At 43.4% G+C, this 26859-nt stretch overlaps 2 protein-coding genes across 2 annotated transcripts; one reads left to right on the top strand and one right to left on the bottom strand.

The window, feature by feature from the left end:
* Nucleotides 1–182: 182 nt before the first annotated feature.
* On the top strand, nucleotides 183–16352 carry LOC6557563. The gene is made up of 10 exons (XM_001985366.3): nucleotides 183–1176; nucleotides 11328–12234; nucleotides 12293–13386; nucleotides 13451–13817; nucleotides 13881–13921; nucleotides 13993–14243; nucleotides 14308–14511; nucleotides 14582–14753; nucleotides 15266–15493; nucleotides 15547–16352. The coding sequence occupies exons 2-10, from the start codon at nucleotides 11343–11345 to the stop codon at nucleotides 15781–15783; spliced, it is 3486 nt and encodes a 1161-aa protein (XP_001985402.2). The 5' UTR covers nucleotides 183–1176; nucleotides 11328–11342; the 3' UTR covers nucleotides 15784–16352.
* A 159-nt stretch (nucleotides 16353–16511) lies between these two features.
* LOC6557483 (protein melted) lies at nucleotides 16512–26791 on the bottom strand. The gene is made up of 10 exons (XM_032735486.2): nucleotides 26194–26791; nucleotides 21938–22117; nucleotides 20784–21035; nucleotides 19896–20715; nucleotides 18225–19027; nucleotides 17901–18144; nucleotides 17560–17726; nucleotides 17356–17484; nucleotides 17009–17290; nucleotides 16512–16937 (listed from the first exon to the last, which is right to left on the bottom strand). The coding sequence occupies exons 2-10, from the start codon at nucleotides 22040–22042 to the stop codon at nucleotides 16680–16682; spliced, it is 3060 nt and encodes a 1019-aa protein (XP_032591377.1). The 5' UTR covers nucleotides 22043–22117; nucleotides 26194–26791; the 3' UTR covers nucleotides 16512–16679.
* Between the last annotated feature and the right edge of the window lie 68 nt (nucleotides 26792–26859).

Below are 26859 nucleotides of genomic sequence, written 5' to 3'. Positions count from 1 at the left end.
AAGTGCCAAAAACATACCGTCATATTTGTGGTATATTCGCTCGAGCAATTTGCAGCCACACTATTCACCGGCTACCCGGCTTCGGTTTGTTTAACATGCTGTTAGCTGTTAATTGAACGCACTGTTAGCAGTGTCTGCTAGCGCAATGCTGTAAACAGTTTTGCCGCTGTTGTTGGCCCAGGCGGGCGCGTTTCGGAATTGTCCTGTTCGTTGCGGCGCTTTTGCCTGAACGGGTTTTCCTTTGAAGCCTTTGAATTCGTGCGAAGCAAAATAAAAAGTGCAACGTTTTCAAATTAATCGATGTGCCGTCCAATCTAAAATGGTTTTTGTTGCTGCTAGTGCTGCCTGCTAGTTACTATTTTCCAGTGAATTGTTAAGACAACAACGAAATATTGTCCAAGCCATCGATTTTTCGCGCTGTTTAAAACGCGTCTTCTGCATGTGCCTACGTCTCTGTGTGTGTGTGTGTGAGTGTGCGTGGCGTGTGTGTGTGCTAGGACCTTTACAAATACAGGCACATAATTATAAACTGCTGCAAAGGCAGACAAAAGGTTCTGCTGGCAGCAGTGAAGCGCGCCATTGAATTAAAATCCTGCCCAGCTGTCGCCTGCGCAGCTGCCACAACAACAACAACAGCAACAGCAACAATGCCCGTTACCATTAACATTCACCTGGCCATTTGAGAGTGTGCGTGTGTGTGTAATATTTGTGCATTCAATTTGCACTAATTTATAAACGGTTCGCAAATCGCGAAATCGCTCAGAATCCGCCCGTCCGCGAACAACAACGCAATTTACCATCCAAAATTTACTGGCTTTTTTTTTTTTGTTGCTGCTATGGGAGCAATAATAATAGAATTTTAACAGACATCCATTGCTGTTCTCTGCTCTCAACTCCAAAACAAACACACAAAATCAACACACAAAAGAGAAGGGTGACTATACTCTATATGTTTGTATGTGTGTGTGTGTATATGCCTTGGGGGACCCTCTGACATTTTTATCAGCGCAAAACAACTGCAGGAATCACCAACACGATCAAAACAACAGCAACAACAACAACAACAATAAATACAGCACCAGCAACTATCGACAACAACAGCAGCAACAAAAACCAAATTGACTGAGTGTCTTCGCTGGCACAGTTTTTCCTATTGCTGCTTACTGCTCTCTGTGGGTGAGTAACAAATTTAATACACTGTTTTCTTCTTTTTTTAAGCGAGCTTGCAACTCTAATGCTGACTTTGAGTTGATTCCAATCATTTTTATGATTGAAACGCTTTTCATTGCAAACTTTTGCATTACTGACGATCTTCACAGTTTGAGCTAAGATTACCTGTTGGCCACGCCCACTTATTGTTTACATAAAAGTCGATTTTTTCACATTTTAATGTTAGTTGACAACTCTAATTTAATTTGAGTAAAATTTAAAATTAAAAAAAAAAAAAGAAAGAAAAATTTAAAGAATACAATAAATCTGGGGATATTAAAATGTAAAATGGTTCAACATTTATTGCCTAAATCCAGAAAAAACCAGATCCGACAAAAAACTGTTGAACGTTAGGAATTGTAAAACTAAAAGCTAAGAGACAGAGAGAGAGAGGGGGAAGGAGAGAGTCATCCAAATAATTTTGTTGGCTTACTGATGAACATTTCTATCGCAGGTCTTTTTAAAAATATGTATTTTTTTGTGATGTTGGATTAATTTTGATGAAAATCCTTGTCTGCAACTAATAATAAAAAATCTCCTATTTGAGTTGTTATTTAACTTGTTACAGTGCATTGTTCAGTCTTTCAATTGTGTCTTGCTGATTTTTTCTGCGAGTAGAAAGTTGTTATCGAATATGATAGAGGCTGAAGCAGCGACTGGGATTGGGGATGGGGATGGGGATTGCGACTGCGACCGAGAGAGTGTGGGTCTCCATGCTGGTGGGCGGTCGGTCAGAGGTGGTGTTTCGGTTATTCAGTTGTTCAGTTACTTAGTTATTTGCTCTTTGCGGTCGCGTTTCGACTTGCCTGGCGTCACATTGTCGCATTGTCGTCTTGTGGGCCGCTCCTAATGGTTTTTGATATTTACTTGGCCTCTTCTGTTGGTTTTTGGCTAGTTGAAAGGTCAAGCGAGTGAGGGGGAGCAGCTCGTGGCAAAAACAAAAGATGAAGGGCCTCCTGAACGTTCGATATGACTTTATTTTTTATGCAGCGTCAAAACTCATTTTGTGTTGCATGACTTGAGCGTTAATCGATTTTGACGCAAGGCAAACGGCAGCAATCAGGAAGAGTGCAATTTCAGTCAATCAATCAATCAATCAGCTAGTCAGTCATTTGCCCCGATTATTGAACGTTTTTGTCGTTTGTGTTTGGTCAGCATATTCATATTGAGCTAATGATCGTCGCATGAGCTAATGATGAGGAACGGATGTGCGAACCGTTTTAATTACGCATCCGCGCCAATTTGAGGCGCCTGCTGCTGGGCTGGGTGGTGGGCGAGGGACGCGTGGCTGGGGGCAACTCCGACGGCGGCAGAGTTGCAGCAGCCACTTGAGGAAAATACCAATTTAGCTTCATTAATCCGTTTGTCGTTCGAATTGACAGAGAAAATCTTAAATGGCGCCGAGTCAACTTAGTGCCAAGTGAAAACTAAGATTAGAGAGTTGAGCTTACAATCAAATTTGCTGCTTAGTTAACAATGGGGATGTACTTAAAACTACTAACCTTAAGCCAAAGTCAATTAAAAGTATAAAAAGTCCATAAATTTTTCTTACTACGTTTGATTAAGCTGCAGCTTATTTATGACTTTTTAAAGCTACGCAAAAAACGCAAAACGCAACCTAAAAATACAAAAAAAAACAGAAATAACCATTTACAATTATTAACAGGTTGGCTTAAGACTTGTTTATGTTTTCCGACATTAATTAATGTTTTCAATGTATTTGCAAAGCACCAAATTTCCCCTGACACATTCTCATTTTCTAAATAAATCGATCTTATCAGCCGAAAATTTGCCAGCCTTATTTTGTTTGCTTTCTTTTTTTGTTCCACTTCTGGCTGCATTCTAATGGGTGGCCTGTTGCCTTATCTGAGCCGATAACAGGTCTTATAAATACATGTCGGTACATGAATATATATGAATGAACGATTACCCACAATTGTATGTACAAATACTTACTTGAATTGTATTCCAGTTTTCTCCACACCCTTTGCTGCCAGCTGCTTTGATAATCACAAGCAAATTAAGTGTGATAAAAAGTGCCATTGAAACTTGAACTTGTTTTGAGACTGTGCGAATTTTGCACAGTTCGAAACCGCACTCCTCTCCTCCTCCTGCTCACCCTTCCCCGCCCCACCCCTTTCCGGTTTCCTTCTGAGGCAAACTGCTCTTCGATAAAAACATGTAGCGATAAAAAAAATCTTGTCAACGTTTTGTTTATGATGATATTTATGCACATAAATTAGCTTTGACTTTGCTTTTTTTGATTGCCAATTTCAAGGTCAAATCTCAGCTAAATGTTAGAGTGGAGCCAAGCATAGCAAAGCCAAGCAGCTGCCAGAGAACCCTGAGAACTTGAGACTAAATGGTTTTTACTGTTTGGCTTTTGTGTTGAGGCTCAGTTTACGTCGCACAAAAGGATTTGGGGCATTGCATTTCAAGAATATGTTGCTTGAAGGTTCTCCTTGTTTAGTTTCGTTTAGTTTTGTTTGACAATCAGCGCGGCTCTCAGCCGAGACAAGACGCCGTCTCTGGCCCCTGCCCCTGCCCTCGTTTGGTCGACATTTTAAATACTTGCCAGACAGTTTCTATTTTCGCTGCGTTCTGTTGTAGTTGCTTTTGTTTATATGATGATTACTTTGCAAGTCTAGTCGGTCAATGGTCAAACTGTAGACTGTGGCTCTCACATATCTCTGCCCAACTCCAGCTCCAGCTCCAGTTCCACCTCCGACTCCGCCTGCTCCTCCCCTCTCGACGCCTTTTGGCAGAGTGTCATGTGGCGCATGCCTTTAAAGCAAAAAGTTACAAAAATAAAAATAATGCAGGAATCCCTCCAAGCGTGAAGTGGGCTTCCCATTATTGTTACTGTGATAATATAGTTAGTTATATGTGCGCATTGGTTGTGAAAAGTATATATGTATGTTTATATCTATCTCTCTGTATGTAAATGTGTGTATGTACACATAAAGTATATGTCATAAAGAGTTTTATTTTTCTTGCCGAGCATTAAAAGAAAAATGAAGCGAACCAAAGACTTTCTCTGCCATACGAAAGACAAATTCGGCTGTTGGCGTAATTGCCCCAGCAATGTGCTGTTAATGAAACCAAATAGACACACACACACCCAGACAGACAGACAGAAGGTGAGACAGTTAGACTCAGATAGAGGAAAACACTAGTCATCCAATTCCAATATGATCCGACGAGTTATAGCGTAGCAGGGCCAATGAACGATCCGCCCTCAGCAGCTTAAGAAAACTAAACTAAAAAGCAACAGAACTTTTTGCGGACTTCTCTTTTCTTCTCTTTTCTTTTCATGCTTTTTTCTTCTTTCTTTTTGGTCTAAATCAACAACAGCTAAATAAACAACACACACTGTGCAACCCGCTTTTGATTTACAGCAATTGGAGCATTTCTTTCGAGATTCACTTTTTGAAATTAAGTCATCTTTGAGTATTTCAACGAAATATATGTGTATATATTTTCTTATGTTGTATCATATTGGAATTCATGCGGGTTTCGTTAAAATAGTTCAATTATAGTTTATAAACTAAATCCATCATACATGATTTGAAAGCGATTTCATTGGTAAAAAAGTGTAGTCTTACTAATCAAATTAAACGTACTTAATACAACATCTGAAGTATGCCTTAATCTTGATTGATCAAGATAATGATTGTCAATCTAATCTATTCTTCGCTGTAATAACTTTCTTTGACAACTTCATTGTAAATTACAAAAGTTTGCCAAATAAAACTTTAAAAAGCCTCGAGACCTTTTAAGTCAAGTGAAGAAACCTCTCTTGTTAGGCTTATAAAATACAATAATTTGTGCTGGTAAACACAAACTGGCTGAAATGAATTATTTATTTTCATTTATCTGTATCTGTATAAATAGATATGTATATAAATATATATACCAAAACTGATTATCAGACAAACAGTTCGAATACACTTGAGCGAGCATGGAGTATTTTAGTTTAGAGTATATATAATATATATATATATATATATATACGTATGTATGTATATATTCAGTTGGGGAATTTCTCAAAACAACGACTAATAAATTTTGTTACGGCTGATTAGTTATTTTTTGTTTTGTGAATTTTTAGAAACAGGGTTAGGCGTGCTTTGCTTGATGGATTTGCTGTGTGTTGCATGTTGCACGGTGTAATCTGTGGCACAGTTTATGATTCTATATAAGTTGGGACGGGACGACTTCAACGCAGTTCTGTTTTTTTTTTTTTTTTTTTTTTTTGTTTTGTTTTGCCTCGTGTTTTGCAATTTGCCTTCGGTTGCTCAATCTTCGACTTTCAACAGATGCAAAACGAAACTTTTGCGTGCCGTTGCCGTTGACTGAGAAGCCGCCGAAAAATTGTTTATAGTTTATGTTAGTGGGCAACAACAACAATATCAGAAACAATAACAACAAGCAATAGCAGCAGCAACAACAATAACAAGAGTAACTTCAAAAAGCGCAGCGATTCAGTTGGTCGCTTCTTCCTGCTTGGTTTGTTGTTGTAGTTGTTGGTGTTCAGTCGTTGTTGTTGTTGTTGTTGTTATTACCCAATAGTCAGAGCCAAACCCGTGTTCGTGACAGCCCAGCTGGCCACGCCAGACGTTGCACACCTCCTTCCCCCCATTGACCCCCTGCCTAGCCATGCGTCTTTGCCGCCCGATTTGCGACTTCTCTATTCTCTTTGATTCATTAAACACGAGGCAGCGTTGCATTTCCCCTCCCTCCACCCACCCTGCTGCATATTCAAAACAACTCCAAAGGGGAGGAGCGGGAGGAGACAGAGAGTCAAACATAAAACAAAAATTAGAAATTGTGGCTGGCGCTCGCAGTCTGCAGGTGCAATCAAATGAAAACTCCAAAACATTAACAGAGAGGGAGAGAGGGAGTGTAGATGAGCGAAAGAGAGAGCGAGAGCGAGAGCGAAGCCCAGTAGAACCCGGAAGAGTGTGCCCCGTTGCCTGTCTGCCTGCCGCACCCCACTCCACCCCACTCGTCCTCACTCTGCCCCATTCCATTCCAAACCGATTCGAGCCGAAACTCTGCGCACAATTTTCAATAGCTGAGGCAGCACAAAACTGGGCGCGCAACTTGCAACTGCAACTCATTATAACTGTGAAACGTACAACGGGGCAGCGTGGCAACGGGGCAAGGGGACAGCTGGCCGGGGGGCATGCTGCGTCAAATGCGGGCCTCGGGGCCACGATTGTAATTCGCAGCACAAATGTTTCAGTTCATTTGAGTTTCGTGGGTCGTCGTCGTCTTTGTCGCTGCTGCCACAGGAAGTGCTGTGACGACGACGAGGAGTGTTCAATAAACCAACAACAGCAACATTGAGCAGGGGCGTGGCAACTTCCCTTGCCCCCCTCCACACACACACACACTGCAGCTTATTATTGTTGTCCACCTGTTTGTCGATTTGTCGAAGCGTGAGAATTGCCAGCGTATTCGAATTTCAGTATCAATTAAAATAGTCGCGACATTTGGATCCACCTACCCAAATAAAAAACAAAAAAGAGAAGAAGAAGCAAGAGGGAGGTGGGCACTGGGGGAATTAGGAGCGCAGTGAGAACTGAGAGCTGGCCCCTCAGTAGACAGCACAAAATAAATTGCCATAAATGCGAGGCATGGATATAAATTGTTTTCAATGCAACTGCCACAACAACAACAACAAAAACAACAAGAGCAACAATGAGCTGAGAGAAATTTATGCAAGTGAACGTATTTCCCTCTTTCAGACAAACACACACACAGTTGCCCAACATGTGGCACAGAATTTGTTATGCCACACAATCGAGATGAGCATTTGCATGATAATACTAAACGAGTGCATAAATATTTATACATCTCTTTCTCTACTATATATATATCTCCAAATATGAACAAGTTTTTATGGCCCATAACTCAGTCTGAGTTGAGTTTTTCAGTCATTGTGGAATTTATTTGCCTTTTTCTGATTAGCTTCAATATTCTCATAAATAGATTTGCACTAAATTTCAGTAATAAATATATAAAACCAGCATAGAAAATGGTGTGCATTTGAGTCGAAAATAAATAATAAACGTGCTACAAAATAAATTAAATAAAATGCATTTAATGCATTAAGTTATTTCTAAATAATTTTAAATTTGTTATGTTTAGTTTTAAAGTACATTCATATGATAATTGAATTTTTGCAACTATAAGCGATTTTATATTTATTGAATTTTATTTCAAACGATATAAGCCCGAAAAATTTTGTTTATGCACTTTGTATAAATCCAATAAATCGGAATATTTTTTAAATCATCTGTGTTGACCTGTTCTTACACTGACAACAGAGTATTGCACAGTTGAGAGCTGTAGTATTTTTTGGTATTGTTTTGCAAAGTCATTGCAACTGTTTTCTTTACAATTCGAATCAGAATGCTTAGTAAAAAGATTATTTTTGTTAAACTTGATGCACTCATTCCATTGAATAAAAGTACTGGTCATGAAATTTATCTTAGGAATTTCTTATAAAATCCATGACGAATGTGGCAGCTTTATGTTATAGTGATAATTCCTGATACTGCCTGCAGAAATTGCGACTTGTTCATGACAAGTTTCATTAAGATAGCTTACAAAACTGAGCAACTAGCTTGCACAAGAAAAACTGGATGGACATGGCTATTTCGAATCAGCTAATGATGCTGATTACGAATATATACTCTTTAACTAATTATCGTGTTATGCTAGTTGTTATATTTGTATTTAAATTACTAAATAATGAAATCGATTCCACTCAGTTGTTGAGCCAAATTAATTGTCTTGCTCCCTCTGGACCAACCCGCTACTTCTTCCGGCTTTCTCTTAAGCGCTGTACTACTAAGTATTCCTTGCATGAATCTTTTCGAGTACTCTGCATAATTCAGAGTCACCGATTTCTATCATTAAGAATTCAATTTTAAACGTCTTGTCTCGTGAAAAAAACCATTACGATTTTGCATTTAAATACCATGAAAATTCATGTTAATATTTCTTGTTTATTTAATTTAAATAATTTTTTTTTATTTTTAGTTTAATTTAAATTATTTTCCACTTTTTGTATTTTTCTGTGTTGGCTGATATTAGTCAACATTAAATAAATATATGGTTTATGGAGCCGGAGACGCTTCCCTCAATGCATTGTAAACTTCACGAAATCAACATATTTTCCATCCATTTCCGTCAAAGCGTTTCCTCCTTAGGCAACATGTAAATATTCATTTTGTTTCATAAAAATGTTCATCTGATATCTAAATTTACAATTATCTTAAAATAAGCCAATGAACTTTCTCAACTTGGTCGAGTTTTTCACATCAATCGAAAGTTGCATACTGGTAATCCAATTCACGTTGCCGCAATGCGTCTGACTGTCAACTGTGTTGCAGTGTCAGTGCTATTTCCCCCTCCACCAACCCCCCCTCTGACACACAAGTTAGTTTGCTCGACTTGCGAATAAATGGCAAAAAAAAGCGCGAAACTCTACGCGCTTTTAAAACACGCTAATCGCAGTCGATGCTCGTTGCTTTAATTAACTTGGCAAATGTCGCTGGCATTGCCTGCGTTCGCTTTACTTCAGCCTTAATCGAATTAAGCGCATTGCAGCAAGTAGGAAACCGAGTTGACCCCGCCAGCATCATTCATTGATTGAAGTTAATGAGCCGTAAAGTTGATGAAGATGATAGAAAACCCTTCTGCAATGGCCACCTGCTTCTCCTCTGGGTGGGCGGCGCTTTCGCCTTGAGCATGGCCAGCGAATGCAGCTTGGGTTTCCGGTTTATGCAAAAGCATTCTTTGCTTTTTTCCCTTGGCATAGAATTGAACAAAACGAGTTTCCGACTGACAGACAGACAGCTGTAAAAAAAAGAGTAAAAAGATACAAGCTTACAGCTCAATCTTTCATTGTCAGGGCCACAGCGATCGATGGGCAGCGACAACTTCATTTCCAGCCCTCAGCCCCAGCCCGAAGCGCTGCCAGACCATTGAAGATGGCTTCGATGTTGCATCGCTGTGCTTTCAGTGCGCATCTGCATCTATGAATCTACCAGATACTTTTTCATGCTTTAACAATTGCGCTGCAGCTGTGTGTGCTTATCTGTGTGTGTCTGTGTGTGTGTATGTATGTGTGTCTGTGTCTGTATTGTGTGGCTTGATGGCTATGGAAATTTGCTATGCTTTTCTTGCATCGCTTCCTCGCTATGCCTCGCTGGAGGCACAAAGACAACGTCGTTGCCTTGTGCGACACTCAAAGTCAGTCTGCCTCGTTGTCGCCTGTTCAGCGCGCTTGAAGTGCCCTTCATTAGACCGCTATCATCTCCAGCCTGCCTCTTCGTTTCCTCATGCCTGCCTGCCACAAGACAACACTCAACACTTTAGCTGCCACATGGCACAAACGAGCTTAAAGCATGTTTCAGCTTTTAACATGTTCTAGCCAAGGTCGTTTAACAGGATCTCGTTTCTATGGAATACTCAAAAACTAGTTTGGTAACTACTCCTACTCCTACTTTTTCTTCTTTGCTCAGCTCAGCTTCCTCCCATTGTTATAGCTACGCCCAACTTTATATCTACAATTGCAATTAGCCACAAATGAAATTCCAATTAACTGAAAACTGGAGCAACTTCATTATGACTTCGCTTTCAGCTTGTGCGGATGATGAAATCTACAAAATTTGGCCAAAAATCTCTGGCAGATCGCATAACAAGCAGCCACTAATGATGCGTGTTTGGAACCAAACAAAACAATAACAAGCAACTAATTGTTGGTGGCAGTACAACGAACCTTCTATGCCCTCACCTATTAATAATTTAAATGAACCAATTTCTTTCTTATTCATTAAATGGGAAAGTGGAAAAACATGTTCTTCAAGCTCCGCAAAGATTTTAAATTAATATAATATTTTGAAAAGCGTTTTGAGCACAATACGAAACTTAATTTTGTGGTCTGTTCTCTGAATTTAATTGTAGATATACATTATCTTTACTAGCCGTAATAAGATAAAGAAACACTAGCTTCATATTAAACACTACTTTATTAAAGCTTATAATTTTGGATAATTTATTTATAATCCATTCTTAGCATCAACTATAGTTTTTAAAACCATTATTAAAGTTCAAAAGTTTAAACGCCAAAAACAATTTTGGTTTTATTGTTTTGTACCTAAAAAAAAATTAATAAAATTTAATTGATATGTATAACAAAAATTTACAAAAGCTTTAAATTTCACTTATTTTTTAAAATTTAAAAAAAATACTTTTATGATATTAGTCTTTTTATGTTTCTATTCGCATCTTCTTTTGGAATTACAATTTCTTGAACCTAACTATATCTCTATATCCATAGCAAATACCTATATTTTCGGTGTGATACTATTATTTTACTTTACTTAAAGTTGGCCAACTTTTGAGGGTAGTAGGAAAGCGATAGTTGCCTCTTGAACTTATTAATATCGTGGGCTAAATTCAAATGCCACATGCAAGGTTTATAAATATTCTACAATAGATGATGATGCATGTTGATGGGTTGTGAAACGAATTGCGGGGACAACAATACGAATGCGAATGCGAATAGGAATGTGAATACGAATGTGAATGTGAATCTGAATTGGTAACTCAAAAAGGTGACCGAAATGTGGCACGAATTTTTGGGGCCAAGACAAGTGTGCGTCTCACAAATGTTGCCAAATGTTTGATGAGAGGAACAGCTCATAACTTATGCAGTGTGGCCCCGTTGTGTGTCCCCAGTCGAGTGTCAGATGTGAACTAGTTTAAGTCAATCAAGAGCCTGGCCCAGCAGCTGGCCAGAGTTGTCAGCACGACGACGATCGTCCAACTTGACCGCAAAAGGGGAGAGTGAGCGAGACATGCGGCATGCCCCGTTTGCCAAAAGGTCGTTGTCGTGTGCAACTCGTTTTTGCGGGCAGGAAAATCTGGACTGCCGGCGGGGCGACGACGTTGGGGGGCATGCAACTAAAATGCCAAATGCATCCCAAAAATACGCGCATGCCGCATACAAAATTTGGGTCGCTTCACCGTGAATCACTCGCACTAACCAAACACTCTTCCTCTCTCTCTCTCTCTCTCTCTCTCTCCGTTTCTCTTAGCCGGTGAGCTGTGTCATGTCCGGCACGCTCTTCGAAATGGAGGATCCACAATTACAGTTACAGCAGTTACATCAACAGCAACAGCAAATGGCCAGTGAGACGGAGCAGCAGCTGGCAATGTGCCTGGCCAGCCTGGAGCTGGGCGAGAGCGAAACAATGACCATGACAGTGGTGGCTAGCAGCACCACCACCACCACCACACATAGCAACTGCGATGGCAGCGATAGTGGCCTGGATGTGCCCAGCAGCTGTTGCCTGTCGCGGCAGACGCTGCAGCGTGGCTTGAGTAGCACCAGCGGCGGCTACACCAGTAGCAATGGCCTCGAGGAGATCTACGACAGCTGTGAGCTGCATCTGATCAACAGCAGCAACATCTCGCCCAGCGAGCAGAGCAGCGAGTGCTCGCAGCAGACGCCGCCGCCGCGTCGCTGCAATGGCAGCATCAAAAAGAAGGTGGCCATGTTCGAGCCGGAGTCCGGACCGGAATCATTGGGCAAATCGCCGGAGCAGCTGCGCGGTCGTGTGGCCAATTTAAAACGGGCCGCCAGTTTGCCACGCAACGGCGCCCACAACACGCCCGCAACGGGAACAGCGGGAACACCGGCCCGGGAGAAGCCACGCATCTCCAACTCGAGTTCGTTCCGTGTGCCGTCGAATGCGGCGACGCCATTGCGCACCCCACGCCCACAGAAGCCAGACACGCTGCCCAGCGCCCTGAATCGCGCCCAATCCGTGCAGCGACTGGTGCAGATGCAGCGCACCCCATCTCTCAGTCGCGCCCGCACACCCGGCACACCCTCGGACGACGGACGTTGGCCGGCGAATCGCGGCGCTGCAGGTGCCCGTCGTGGCATGTCTGTCACCCCGGATGTGATGGCCAACCGGTTGCGACACAGTCCAGCGCCAGGTAAGCTGTCACGGTTGCCTTTCTTTTTTGCATAAATCAATCTATTCAATCCCACCAGGCGGAACTCTGCCTCGCCGGCGCAAGCAACAATCTGTGGAGGATCTGAGTGTGGGGCGATTGTCGCGCAGTAATTCCATCAGTCGGGCGGCTGTTGTGGATGCACGCATGACGTCGTCGGTGATGATCATGCCCACAAGTCGGCGCAGCCTGGCGCCACCCACAGCCACCGCCAAGGTCAATTCGCTACGTCGCCCACAGCAACAGCCGATTCGGACGCGCATTTATCACGAGACAGCGGTGCAGACGGCGCTGACCAGCGAGGATTTGGAGCAGGTGCTGGGCGGTGGTGTGCTGCAGACGCGCGCCTTGGACGCTGTGGAGCAGCTGGATCAGAGCACGCAAGCGGAACCTGATCAGCGAGATCATGAGCTCGAACAGCTGCGCCAGGAGGTGCGCCAGCTGAGCGGCAAGCTGCAGCGCGAACGCGAGGAGAAACTGGCCATGCAGCAGGAGCTGCATCTGAATACGGAACGGGTAATGGGCATGCTGGAAATGGCGCGCGTCTGCAGTGCCAGTGCGGGCACACCCACATCGGAGGACAGTGGCGATGGCAGCGGTCACGACAGCCTCCTCATGCTTGAGTCCCAGATCCAATTGAGTGGCCACGAACTGGTCGAGCGCCAGCAGGAGATTGTACAGCTGCGTGCGCTGTGCCGGGTCCTGCAGCTGGAGATGCGTCGCTCGCTGAGCACGCAGCAGCTGCTGCTGCAGGAGAAAGCGGCCATTGAGCTGGAGTCCAGCGAGCTGCAGGATTTCCTGCAGCACGAGAAGGCCGCTCAGTGCGATGCGCTGCGCGAGCTGGAGACGGAACACCAGGCGGCCAAGGCGCAGCTGGCCAATCGCGAGGACGAGGCGAAAGTGCTGCGCGACGAGTGCCGCCACCTGGTGCGTCTCAACGAACAGCGTCGGCAGGAGAATCGTTTGCTGCAAACGAAATATGCGGCGCTGGAGAACAAATCGCGGGAGCTGATCCATCAGCAGAATGCAGCTGTGGCTGGTGCCTCGACAGCGCTGTCCGGGCTCCATGCTCGACTGGACAATCTGGTGGAGCAGCTGGTGTGCTCCTACAGCATTTCCGAGCAGGATCTAGAGGTGAGTTGTACATCATGCTGTGTGAGTGGAGCACATAGGCTAATCTATTTTTGCTCTTCTGTAGGACATACGATTCCAGGCAGAGTCGCTCGCCGCGGAGACGGAGCTCGCCCAGAACGGCCTCAAGCCCAATGGACTGGATTTGCCGTTGAGTCCTGCAATGGCAGGCGATGAGCTGCACACCTTGATTCTCACCAGCGACGGCTCGCTGTCGCCGCAACGCAATCAGTCCTTCATAGCTGCCGTCATCGGTGCCATACGCCAGGCGACTACCCATTCGGGCAAGCGTCTTTCGCTGCGACAGGCGGGCAAACGAAATGGCCAAGGATCTGGCGGATCAGCAGCATCAGGAGCTGGAACTGGAGCAGGCACAGCACATACCACAACAACGACGAACAGCAACGAGCAGCCCAATCTCAATGGCAATGGAGGTGAGCAAATAAAAGCGATTATGGTCTCTGTTGAAATTGTAACTAATTTTTGCTTATAAACAGACGACTCTGATTCCACGGAAATGCTGGACTCGGAAACTGAGGTAAGTGCATCAATCACCAATAGCATTTATGCCCATTGTAATATTGTGATAAATCCAATTGTTCTTTGCAGCCCTGTTTGCTCATGATGGATAACGTGCTAGAGGATGTGGTGCAGCCGGATTCGCACTCTCACAACATGGTATCCTCGTGCACGGGCATGATCTCCCAAATCGAGCTGCCCACGGAGCTGATCAGCCAGTGCAGCCAGCAGCCAACGACGGCCAATGGGGGGGATGATTCACTGCAGCAGCTTTCGCAAGCGATAACCAACCGACAGCAGATGGAAATGCACGTTCACAAGCTCAGCGTGCTGCCGATGAAGTGAGTATTCCATTTTGAATTCCACCTTTCACCTCTACACGTATTAATTGTCATGTATTTGCAGCAACAATCGCGATCCGTGCAACACCGAGGAGCTCAGCTGTCACGACTCTTTGGCAGAGCTGCCATCGCTGATGGAGTACAGCACAGCACAGGCGGTTGTCGACCAGGTGATTGAGGTGGACACTCTGGTCACGAAGTTGCTCAAGGTGCTGCGGCTTGTGCAGCTGGACAACGACAATTGCATTCAGCAGCTGATCGTGGACAAGTGAGTGCGATTCAATTGCCCAAAGTGATGCAAATGATTTAATCTGGCTACCCATTTTTGCATTTTGCAGAAACAAACTGCAGCAGCATAAGGAAGATATGCTGGAGAAGCTAAAAGACTTGGAGGACGTCAATCTGAAGTTGCAGGACGAGCTCATGGACGCCACGCAGGAGCTAATGATCAAGGGCAGTGATCTGAGTGGCGCCAAATCGGAAATGCAGCGTCATCGCAACGAGATCGACGTAAGGTTCTGAGCCGCGTTTTATTTTTAATTCTTGGACTTTTTTGTGTTGCGCACCCCTTCGAAGACATTTCTATATATCGTTATCGTTTAGTCGCCAGATATATTTTCATATGTTAAACACTCGATCGAGCAGCGAAAGCGAGCAGCTGATCTTATCTTATGTTAATCGTATTCTTAGTCATACAATTACACGTATTATTTGATTAGAATAAACTCAAACTCTTGGCCTACTTTATATATATATTGAGTTGATTCGTTTACCATCTACGATCTTGTCATCTATCATTTCTTGTCATTTGTTTCTCATGCCAACCATTCATGTTCATCATCCAATGGACAGTCACAGTCACAAATCAAGTTCAAAACCGCACTCTTTCGTTTGAAATGAAATCCGTTAACTAATTGCCAATACTCTACTCGTAATCATCACAAATTAACCTGCCACTGCCACTGCTCCTGCTCCTGCTCCTGCACCTGCTTATGCTTTCTGGCTGGCTGGCCGGCTGGCAGCGCCTCAATGAGGACATCTGCACGCTGAGCACATTGTGCAGCAGCTACAAGAAGCTGTCGCCAACCACGGAGTTTCCGCCCATGCAGCTGCTGTCGCCCAATCAGGAGCCCGAACAGGGCGACGTTCTGGGCATTTTGAATCTGTTAAAGATGTGGCATACTGGCGGCCAGCTACAGGATGCACGTGTCAGCAGCTATTTGCGTAACTTTAGCGGCAGTCAGCTAATGGTGAGTCCTCAAAGCACTTGCCATAATTTTAACCCAAAATGATCCTTGGCCAGGTCAATACTGCTGCGGCGCCTCCGGATAACAACAATGTGGAACGTCTGCGCATCTATGCCAATCAACTGGAGCATGTGACGCGCGTCCTGGACGACTGTGAGAGCTTGAATGAAGGTGATCCACTGCAGCAGCTACGTCGAGACATGGAAATCGTACGTCTAAATGCCAATTGGAGTCAGCTCTTGGACCTTTCGGAGGAGCGCGATCACAATGCAAATGGCACATCCGAGCCTTGAATTGTGTCAAATTTGTTGTTAATTCTCTAGTTAACTATTAGTATTTAAAAGTTGTTCAATTCCAAGTAGTTAGTTAGAAACGTTGGCGTCCAATTCGAAAACATCTTATGCAACAGCCTAAAAGCAAACTATCAGCCAATGCAACTATTATGTTAATTTGCCATAAAACAATATTAACAACCTAGAAAAGCTAATCAGATATCTCTATTCAATTTTAAATCTAAATCTTAATGTTTCATGCTAAATGCCTGGAGAAGTATTCAAATATTATAGCTACAACTAAATTCGATTTGTTTTTTTTTTATATCTCTAATTTGGTGCTGCCCTCTCTTCAGCGCTCCAATAAATCTTGTGTTGCATACTTTTGAGCAGCGCCTTGGTTTGTGCAACGCATTTGAAAAGTATTATTATTAATATTATCTTATGGGCAAAGCTGAAGCAAACTGAATATATGAATGAATATTATTGCATTGAATATGAAAAGAGTGTTTTGTTTTTGATTTTGTTTCGATAGCATGTTGTTTGTATAATACACGTACAATAAATAAGCATAAACTAAATGTAAAAAATCAACTAATCAACTAATGTAGAAAAAACAATTTCGCAAAATTTTTGAAAAATCCCTTGAAGTGGTAAGTACTTGCTAGAAAAGTCTATAAGTATGGGCATATAAATATACATATATGCATAAATACGTTTATGTATAACATGTATTCGCTTATATAAATATATATATATATATATATATATGTGTGTGTATGTATATATATAGACAGCTTTAATTGGCGGCAGCCGCTTATGTCTTATGTTGTTGTCTTTACAATTACAAATAATCTCACAATATAGGTTCAGGTTGGGAGGGTGAGGGGCAGGGGAGCGGATTTGGCATGGCCTGGCTAAAAGGAGGGTTTGCTGCTGCCAATGCTCCGGGCCGGTAGACTGTTCGTCTTCACCGTGGGATTGTCGCGCGCCTGCGAGTGAGCGACCACAATGCTGAGGCACTGCACCCATTCCTCGGCATTCTTGCCATCCTTGGGCTTGAGTATTAGGGTCTGATCGGCAGTGAAGATCTCAAACGCCTTGGGTATGTTGCGTGCTCCACGCGATACCTTCACGGAGCGTATTTGATTCACATCGATGCTCTCGCCGCCGCTCTAAAAAAACAAAAATAAACCATTCGTATTCAGTTCAGTTGAAATGGGGTTTTCAGTTTTGTGGAGCTTACGGATCCCTTGCAGGAGAGATGCGCGCCAGAGAGCGTAAAGTAGCGAGTGCGCCAGCGCCTAAATAGTCGCCACTTGCCCTTCTTCTCCTTCAGCTGTCCCTCGATCATGGGCTGATTGCTGCCATTGAGGAAGCCCACAGCCTTGTCCGGATGATTGCACAGAAAGCAGCCCCACTGATATTCCAGCTCATTGCAATTCGGATTACTCTTGTCCGTTTTGGACACCTCGAACACATCCAGAAAGCCCGAGTGACGCAGCTCATTCACAAGTATCTCGCGATCCTAAAATATTAATTATTTAGTTGGAAAAACTGTAGGGTTTTCGATTATTTTCTGGCCGCATCTACCTTGACCTGGGGAAACTGACTGGTGACCAGTTCGGTGAAGCTGCGATTCTCGCACTTAAGTATCTGCCAGATATTCTTCAGATTGCTGATGCCCGGCTCCCGTGTGCTAAGCACACATTTCTCCTTGACCTGTCAAGCAAAATAGTTGCATAAATTAGTCCACTCGGTTGGGTTTGAGTGCATCACCGAGCATCGTTAACTTACAAAGTGCCGCACTTGAAAGTCGAGGAATATCATGTGTATCCATGTCTTGGGATTGCGTGTGCGCATCGTGAAGCACGTCTTCGAGTAGAGGCAATGGGGTCCGCGTATCTGGCAGGCGAAGTGCAGCTTGGCCACCTTCTTGCGACGCTCTGCAAATTCATTAGAAACTGTGTGTGTGATGGATGTGGTGCATGTTTGTGTGTGTGTGTGTGTGTGTGTAAGGAGTGTAGAGTTGTAGAGAGTAAGTAGCAAGCAGTCGAAATAGAGAGTGTACTTTAAAGCAGTGCCAGCAGTGGCAGGCCAAGCAGTGGCAGGCACTGCTTCAATGTGCGGAGACTTACCCTCAATGCTGCAACGCGTCGGCGGCGGCAGATGCTGCGACACCTCATCCATATATGACTTGATGGAGACGAAGTTCTTCTCGCAGAACTGCTGCACGGGATCGCGCATTATCTGATATGGCTCGAAGGTGCTCATGCGCTGGTCCATCACGCTGTTGGCATTCAGCAGCGTTCGACTCGTGTTGTCGCTGCGTCGAGGCGCCACATTTGTGGTTGTTGTGGGACCCGAAACGATCACCTCGCTCTGCAAGTAAAGAGAATGGAGAGATGATTTAATTGCTGCATCCCACGCTGAGAAAATGTGCATCTGCTTTGAGTACGTACATTGCCATTTACGGGTAGCTTCATGAGGGACTTGGCGTTGCCATTGCTTGACGATTGCGGCACAGCTGGCGATGCATGATGCACGGAGACGGCATTCGGCGATTGCTGCCCGGCTGTTGCTGCGCCAGCCACAGATGTTGCATGTGGTATGGATATGGAGCCCACCGACTGATTGAGTGCATCTGTGCTGTACTTCATCAGTACCGTGCTGGAGTTGAGCAGCGTTGAGGGTCCTTGCGAGTGCGGACGTACCTTGGAAGGCGACGTGGTCACGGTGACACCACCCGAGGTCACCGGTATGCCGTGCTTGTTGTGCCCGGTGATGATCACATCGTTGCTGAGCGGCGGCACTGGCGTCACCGGCGGATTACTCAGTGATGTGGCCGTCTTGGGCATGGCACCCGTTTGTTGCACCACCACGTTGCCGTTGGAGCTGCCTCCCGGCTGCTGGCTGATCTGCGAGTTGCTCAGTCGCGTCATGCTCTTGTGCAGCCCGCCAACCGACCCACTTGCCACGTTCAGCCGCGTCACGCTCCTGTGTGTGTTACTAGCCGGATGCAGTCGACCCGTGCTGCGCGAGTCGCCCAGCTTCACGCGGCGCGTATAGCCTGTGTGAGGGGGCGTGGGCGTGGCAACGCTGGGCGTGGCAGCAGCTGGCGTTGATGTGGCGATGGGCGCGGGCGCTACACTTGGTGTGGGCGTGGCAGTCGCTGTGGCCGCGGCAATAGGTGTGGGCGTGGCATTCACAGTGCCTGGCTGCTGAACAATGTTGGTTGAGCTGCTGGCGGGTGTTGCCAAAGGTGCTAATAAAATAACAGAATAGATTATTAAATCACCTTGCAGTGCGCGATATATGGACTATATTTATATATATATATATGTGTGTATGTATATATATACCATGCATTCGGTATTCGAATTTTGTGAAGTGAAGTTTGTAATGCATTAAGACAGACGACCTCAAACTCATAAGGTAAATATATTCTCGATCCGCATCACTAACTGTATGTCTGTCTATATGTTTCTATGCCTACATTCAAAGTTGAAAACGTGCCATGTAAATATTCTATATAAAGAAATACATCTGCCTTAACTTGTCAAATTGATCCGATTTTTAAAAGGGCTTTTTGAACTTGGTTAAGCGTCTAGATCAATCCTACAATCCTAAATTATTGAAAACGCGATTTTAAGTCGGAATGCAGGCTATTTTGCTGCAGGCAATTTGTCGGTTGAGCCGGTTGCATCGAGTCACTATATCATTTAGCGGGTATAGAAACTCACTATCAAACTCATTAGGTATAGTTTAATATTTCATTTTTATCAACAAGAAGTAATGTATAATTTATTACTTTATTTCCAGCAGATGAGTTTCGATAAGATATCTTCAAATACAACAAAAAATGAGTACAAGAAATAGTTTTTCGAATGATTATTTAGACTTCGGACTCCGATATCTGCAGAGCATTATATCACTAGCAAAGAAATAGTTTGCAAAATAATAATTAACAAATATATTCTTTGCCAGTTATTTGATATAACATTCTGATTCGTCCAATGCCTCAGTATAATAGAAGAGAAGTGTAGTCAAACGAGCTGAGAGATGACACCTCGTCTGCTGCTATGACTACTCACTGTTGCTATTGATGAAGAACGCATATATATAAAGCTTACCTGGCTTAATCTGTGTGCTGGGGCTGGGGCTAGGACTGGAGCTGCTGTTTAGGCTGACAATGGTGATGCCCCCAGAGATCTTGTTGCCGGCAGCAGCATTGCCGACATCATGCTGGGAGCTGAGTGCCGCGTTCTTCTGGCGCACGCAGGCGAGCACCTTGTCGGTGAAGAGCACCGGATAGGCGGAGCAGAGGCGCGTTGCCTCCTGCTGCAGCAGTGCCTGGGCAGGCAGATGTTCCAGCACAAAGTCGAGGGCCTGTTGTGCCGTCTCCTTGCTGCCAATGCCGGCGGTGGTCAATATCTGGGCACACAGCGTAATTGTGCTCGGATTGGTCTTTGCGGCGAGACGCAGCTGCTCGAAATGATCGACGAGTAGATGGGGGGCATGTTGTGCCAGTTTCAACAGAATCTGCATGGTGATGTTGGAGGTGTCGCTGTCCTGCAGGCAATCGCACAGCTGCGGCACGCAGGACTCCAGCACCGCCGGCGACTTTTGCACGATGAGCAAATACAGCTGGAAGACCGCCATGCGCTCCTGCGCATCGCATTGGGGCAGCAGCGGGATGAGCAAAGGAGCATGCGGCGTCACCGTATCGGGTGACACCTCGTACACCTGGGAGAGAACACGCAGTAGGCCATAGTTGCCGGAGAGTATGGATTCCATGATGGGTTCCATGATATCTATCAACAGGTAGGCATAATCAATGGCCGCCAGGGAGAGATAGCTGGCCAGATTGCGCGACAGCTCCTTGTTGCCCTTGGGCAGAAACTGCACGGCAATGGGCAGCGCTATTTTCATCAGTTCTTTCTTATCATAGTTCTGCGCAGAGAGAAACAGATGAGGAAATGTCGAATTCAACTCGTGTTGCAATTTCAATGGAAACTCACCAAAAATATGCTAGAGATTATATCGGCAGCGATCTTGGCATGTGGCGGCTCTTCCTTGGTGGCCGAGATCGGCTGTAGATTCCACAACAGACATGTTCTCAGCAGATCCACCAGAGCGGCACAATAATGCTCAGCGCTGCGTGTCTCCCGTATGCAGGAGAGAACCCGGGTGACACAAATCTCCACCACACTCTGATCATTGTTGTTCTTCACGTAGTCCGCATGGGAGATGATTGGATTGATTTCAGACAACTGAAATGGACAAGATACAATATTTATTCGCCTAATGTCAAATGAGTTCAAAACTCAGAAACTCGTTATCACTTTGGCTCCAAGTGCAAAGATGCACGGAGTGGTTTATTTATTAATTTTATACTCTGTGTAATATCTATAGTAATATCATATGTGTAACTACAAAATTGTATTTCAATTAGTAATACAATAAAGAGTGATCAGAACTTCAACTTTGCTAAGAATGATTTCTATTTATACTCCGATACCGAAGAATATATACTGGCCTGCGCCCGCAATTGCCAAAGCCGATATTTCGGGAAGCGTAAATCGATAAATCCGCATATCTCCCAAAAGTTTAAAGAAAGCGTCAACAAACTTGGAAGGTAACCCGCTGGATGCCTCCTTAAAAGATCGGCATATACATTTTTAGAACACGCCCACACCCGCCGCCCGAGAAATGTGAAATGTGTCATTTGTAAGCTAGAGTCAAAATTTTAAAAATATGTTCCTGGTAACTCCCCTTAGAGATTGATAAAAATTGTATGACCACGCCCATTCGGCTTCCTTAAGCTGATATACCTGTTAGAATAAATCGATAAGACCCACAATTTGTAAGCTTACCTAATTTGAAAGGTAGATGGGTAGTAATACCATTAAAAAATCTTGATATTTTACTTCCAAACTTCACAGGGATTGTTGAAAAGAATATTGAAATATTTTTCATAAATAAAAAAGGAATATATATTTATATTCTGAATTAAACATTTTCTTTGAAATAAAGCTGATCTAATCAAGTGTGTTTTGTGAGTTACATAACACAATAGTATAAAAAATTAAATAAAATAGTTTTTCAAGTTGATTTTCAAAATTAGTGATTGTAGGGCATAGTTTTTGCTAAGAGTAGCAGCAGTTGTACTTACCACCTCCGTTATATCATTCACAATATCCGCATCGGGCACTGAGAATAGATCTCCGGCTCGTGACAGATCTCGCTTGGCGAGCACTTTTGTAAACAGCTCGTGCATCGTGGTCGTCGTGCGTCGTAGCCTCGGCTCTCTAACGGTGCTCGGGTCTAGTCAATCATTTCCTTGGGCAATGGGCTGCAATGGATGGCAGTTTTGGACATTAGTTTCGCACTCACCACTGGCCTGCTAGTCGAATTTATTTATTTAAGTATTTTCATTGCCAGCTCTTTTGCTTTTGGCTCAGTGCCCAGAGTTCAGGCGCCGTGATTTTTATCTTATCGCCTGGCAATGGAAATGTACGAGCATTTCAGGGGGGTAAGGGTAAAATGGGGCTAAGCAGCCAACTGAAATGCAACTCCATCTCCACTTGACTAAATATTTGCTGCAATAATTTTATTGCACTCTCTCTCTCTCTCTTTCTCTGTGTCTGTTTCTCTCTCTCTCTCTCTCTCTCTCTCTCCATCTCTCTTACTCTTTATCGGTCTCGCTGCAAGCATCTAGCGCCTGGGACTATATATGGAGTTATATAAATAGACTTACTCTAGGTGCAACTAAATACTTGTTGCATTGTTTAACCCTTAGTTTTTGTTTATCGCCAAGCAAATTTGATTTTAGTTGTGAACAGACACTTTTTTCCACACTAAAAGCTGTTTGCTAAAATCTTGGGTATATAAAATATTTAGTATCGACGATAAAGACCACACTCATATTATAGCTAAAGTTCTTATCACAAAACTTCGCTTATCAGCTTTGCATTGTAACTGACCTTACGGAGAATTTTAATAGATTTGATAACAATATCAAACTTTGCACTTGCCAACATATATATTAATTAGAATGGTTTTCCAACTGTTAACAATATGTGCTACAACTAGCAAGTAGAATCTGCTGCCACTGTTGATCAAGGTTAACGGAATATACCTATATTAAGGTATATAATGTTCATGTTGTAGTTTTGTATTTTCAACTGATTCGGCAATCTTTGCACATGCACTCGGCAAGTAAGTAATAGTTGAAGAAAGTAGCTTTGGTGCTGAAAATGAATTGTGTTCTGTTTGGTTCCGTGGGGATTCCCTAAACAGCTGCTGCCTGCTGTCTGAGAAAAGTGTTCAAAATAAACACATGGGGAATTTTTTTGTTTGCTCTCTGATATCACTCAGACCTCTCGACGGCCCACAGTTAAAGTAAAACGTTGGCGAAACGTTGACGTGAATGCAACGAAAAAGTCAACTGTTTGTTGGCCAAGTGCGGAATGCATTTGGTTTTTGATTAGATGCGCAGAATTCCACAGTTCCACTCGCGAGCGGATTAAGAATTAAGACTTAAGACTTAAGACAGCTCAGCCAAACAATGGAATGCGCTTTGTGGGCGCTGCAAAAGCTTCGCACTCTCTCTCTCTCTCTCTCTGTCTCTGTCTCTATATCTGTGTCTGTCTCTGTCTCGAACTCTGTCTCTTTCCCTAACTGTAGCTGTTGCTGTTGCGGCTTGTGAGCTATGAGTGTTGTCTGACTGGCCATCAAGGAAGCGACGCCAATGCGCTGTGGATTATTACATTTTTCAAATAAAAACCAAAAGTTGCATAATCCATGGGCCTAGAGGAGTAGGAGGAGGAGGAGGAGCAGCAGCAGGAGGAGGAGGTGGAGTAGTAGGAGCTCTATCCCTGTCTCGCTCTACACGCGAATTGCAGACGCAGACAGTCGACAAGGCGGACAGACTTGTATTTGCTTCCTGGAAATCGGGACAGCCGCAGCACTTGGATTGCTGCTGCGGTTGTTGTTGTTGTTGTTATTTATGGCTTATTCGCGCTCAGGTTGCAGCAACGAAACTGGTTAAAAAATAAATAAAGAGGCAGCAACAAGTCGCAGCAGCACCAACAACAACAACCACATTGCGCGCGCGAGAGAAAATTAAAAGAGAAATAGAAATACTCGTAAATATATATATATGTATGTATGTATGTGTGTATGTATGTATGTGTGTATGTATGTGTGTATGTGCATAAGTATAAGTAATGGATGATGATGATGATGGCGTTGGCTAAAACATAAACCGAAACCGGTGCGGCAGGTTAATACACAAGCAGCCACAAGCCCAGCCAGCCAGCCAGCCAGCCAGCCAGCCAGTCAGTCAGCCAGCACAAATACACACACACACTCACACACACATACACACAAATACAAAAACACGATCATACGGAGGAGGTGTTTGAAACGGATTTCGTATTTTCAAGTTTTTGAAAATTTTTGAATAGAATAAAAGCGCACAAATCAGAAGAGTTAATTGTGAGCTCGATTTGATTTGCATTGCTTAAATGACAAAGTTCAAAGTGAGAGAATGGAAACCTGTTGACATATTAGCAAATGACTCAATTTGCACGATGATGCAAAATGAGCTGCAGATACACAAATACAGATACATATACAAATGCAAAGTTATACTATAAGAGGGAGATAGAAACCATAACGTCTAAACAGGGCCAAGTGGGCAGTCGAGTGGCAAGGCTTTGGTTTGGCTTTGGTTATATGATCGTGGGGGAAGCTTCCGCTATTCCCCGTTGCAACCACGCATACACATACATATTTATGTATATATTTATATATATATTCATATTACCATTTAGCACACGGTGCGTATACGTGTTGCAATTGAAATGCCAATATTTCGATTTCTACTCGCATTGCGTGCATGGCAAGTGTTTTGTTCTTGTTTGCGCATTCCTTGCCACAGTTATTTGTGCATTTGCAGTTGTTGTTGTTGTTATTGTTGCTGTTGTTGCAAATACCTGGGCAGAGGAGCGTCAAGTGTCGTGCGCCTGGCCAAGTTGCAAGTCACCACAACTCGACTCGCCTCGACTCGACTCAATTTGAGCTGCAGACAGACGCCGAGTCATAGATTCATAGCCTATAAGTTTAGTCGTTATGTTGGCCACAATCTTTGGTTTACTGCTCTTGCTGTCTGGCAGAAACTAGTTTCTGGTCGTGCTTTGGCTTTGGCTTTAGTTTATGGCCTTTGGCTACCCTAAGCAGTTGCGGAGAGACTGTCATTGCCGGAGTTGGTAATGGATTGTTCTCGAGAGAGAAATTGAGCTCATATACGATGCTCAAGTTAACAAATTCATAAAATTGGTTTGGTTTTATTTTGCTATGCATACAAAATATTTTCTGATAACTATATAGAAAACTTAGGGATCGTACAAATAAATCAAAGCAAATTTTGTAAGTTTATATCAGGAGAATATATACAATTTCTATGCAGATGTTTGTTCAGGTTTCCTTTGAAAATGTGCGCGATGATTGCAAAATAATATTCTACAAAATTAAGACATTAAGTTCGACTGGGGAGAATAATCAACTTATATACATCAATATGCACCAGATTTATTTTAGCCATTTAGCACATTTGTAATTCTGTTTTGTATTATATTAGAATGTATGACAACGAACACAAACAAATATTTCTTAAACATTTATTAGATATGTTTCTCTACCTGTGTGCGTGCAACAACTATATTTTTATGGCTAAGCACTTAGTTTACCAGTGTCCCATACAAATTGCCTGGCAAATTTATGAAACCACAGCGTGAGAACCCAAAAAATAAGAAATTAGCAAACAAAACAAAACAAAACAAACTAAAAAAGAACAGAAAACACCGAAAACCGAATTTATATTATTCCCTACAAAGAAATATACATACATGTACATAGATGTATGCACACTCTTGGACATACATACATACATACATAAGTGAATACAAAATCAACACGGTAATCCGAGCCAGACACAAGCTAAGCAAAGGATAGATATCCACACGGGGGCTTTATGGGTTTTAGGGGGCGTGGGGATAACTTGTTGAAAAATGAGCGGCGCGTGAAACTTATTAATGAAAAGAGCCGCAAATAAAATGCTTCGGATTATCACAACCACAATAACAACAGCAGCAACAGCAGCAGCAACAGCAGCAGCAGCAATACAAAAAAGGAAAAGAATAATAATAATAATGAAGATGAAAAGAACAAAATGAGTTGCTCAACTCTTAAAAATATTCATAAAAAACACTCTGGCACATTTTTATAGCGAGCGCTTTTGATTAGCTGCGTGGCTTGGAGCCGCTGAACGAACAGGTAGATAAGCTTTTTGGCCTGGCCTCAAGCCTCAAGCCGTCTCCAAGCGAACTTTGCGGAGTTCGCCTTAACGGTAAACGTTAGACTTACCGAAATTGCATACTATGTATGGATGTATAGATGTAAATATGTACATATAAATGTGTACATATGTTTGTGTGTTGCTGCAGGCCGAGGCAGACACAGCTGGTTCATATCACGGAGTTGAAAACTGGTCGAAGTCGAGACTGAATACAGCGCCAACCAGACTAGCGCTGTCTCTCTCGCACTCGCTCTTCCTCTCTCTTGCTCTCTCTTGGCCTCTATGCTCTGCTGAGCGGGGGGCGCAGCAGTGAACAGAAAAAACACACTTGAAAAGGCACGAAAAAGGTAGATGACGACTTTGCTTGCTATTGTTGTTGTTGCTGTTGTTGTTGTTGTGGTTGTGGTTGTTGTTGTTGCTGTTGTTGGTGTTGGTGAGCTGTCGGCCAAGTCAGCCGCACAGCCGCCGTTGCGCCGTTGTTGTTGTTGTTGTTATTGTTGTTTTTGGCGTTGGCTTTTGGGTGTTGTTCAATATGAATTTTTTTGTTGCTGCCATTGCCGATAAAGCACAAAATTCAGCATTGCTGTTAACAATATATTTGTACGGCTCTTGTGTATTGTTGCAGCGCCAGCGCATTCAACTTTTTAGTATTTATTATATATATATGTATATATATTTGGTTCGTATTTTGTGCAAAATATATGCAAAAACATATTGTCTTTGTTGTGTATTTT

The sequence above is a fragment of the Drosophila grimshawi genome, unplaced genomic scaffold, assembly GCF_018153295.1.
Source record: "Drosophila grimshawi isolate 15287-2541.00 unplaced genomic scaffold, ASM1815329v1 contig_44, whole genome shotgun sequence".
NCBI lineage: Eukaryota > Metazoa > Arthropoda > Insecta > Diptera > Drosophilidae > Drosophila > Drosophila grimshawi.
The sequence above is the reverse complement of the archived record's forward strand: the minus strand, read 5'-3'. Positions and strand labels throughout refer to the sequence as shown.

What these genes read in the sequence shown, in the direction of transcription:
- LOC6557563 (XM_001985366.3), top strand. Translation starts at nt 11,343, where the DNA reads ATGTCCGGCACGCTCTTCGAAATGGAGGATCCACAATTACAGTTACAG. An exon ending in CAATCTCAATGGCAATGGAG is followed by an intron (nt 13,818 to 13,880) that starts GTGAGCAAATAA and finishes GCTTATAAACAG; the next exon opens with ACGACTCTGATTCCACGGAA. An exon ending in TTAGCGGCAGTCAGCTAATG is followed by an intron (nt 15,494 to 15,546) that starts GTGAGTCCTCAA and finishes ATCCTTGGCCAG; the next exon opens with GTCAATACTGCTGCGGCGCC.
- LOC6557483 (XM_032735486.2), bottom strand. Translation starts at nt 22,042, where the DNA reads ATGCACGAGCTGTTTACAAAAGTGCTCGCCAAGCGAGATCTGTCACGA. An exon ending in TGAATGATATAACGGAGGTG is followed by an intron (nt 21,036 to 21,937) that starts GTAAGTACAACT and finishes TGTCCATTTCAG; the next exon opens with TTGTCTGAAATCAATCCAAT. An exon ending in AGCTACCCGTAAATGGCAAT is followed by an intron (nt 18,145 to 18,224) that starts GTACGTACTCAA and finishes CTTTACTTGCAG; the next exon opens with AGCGAGGTGATCGTTTCGGG.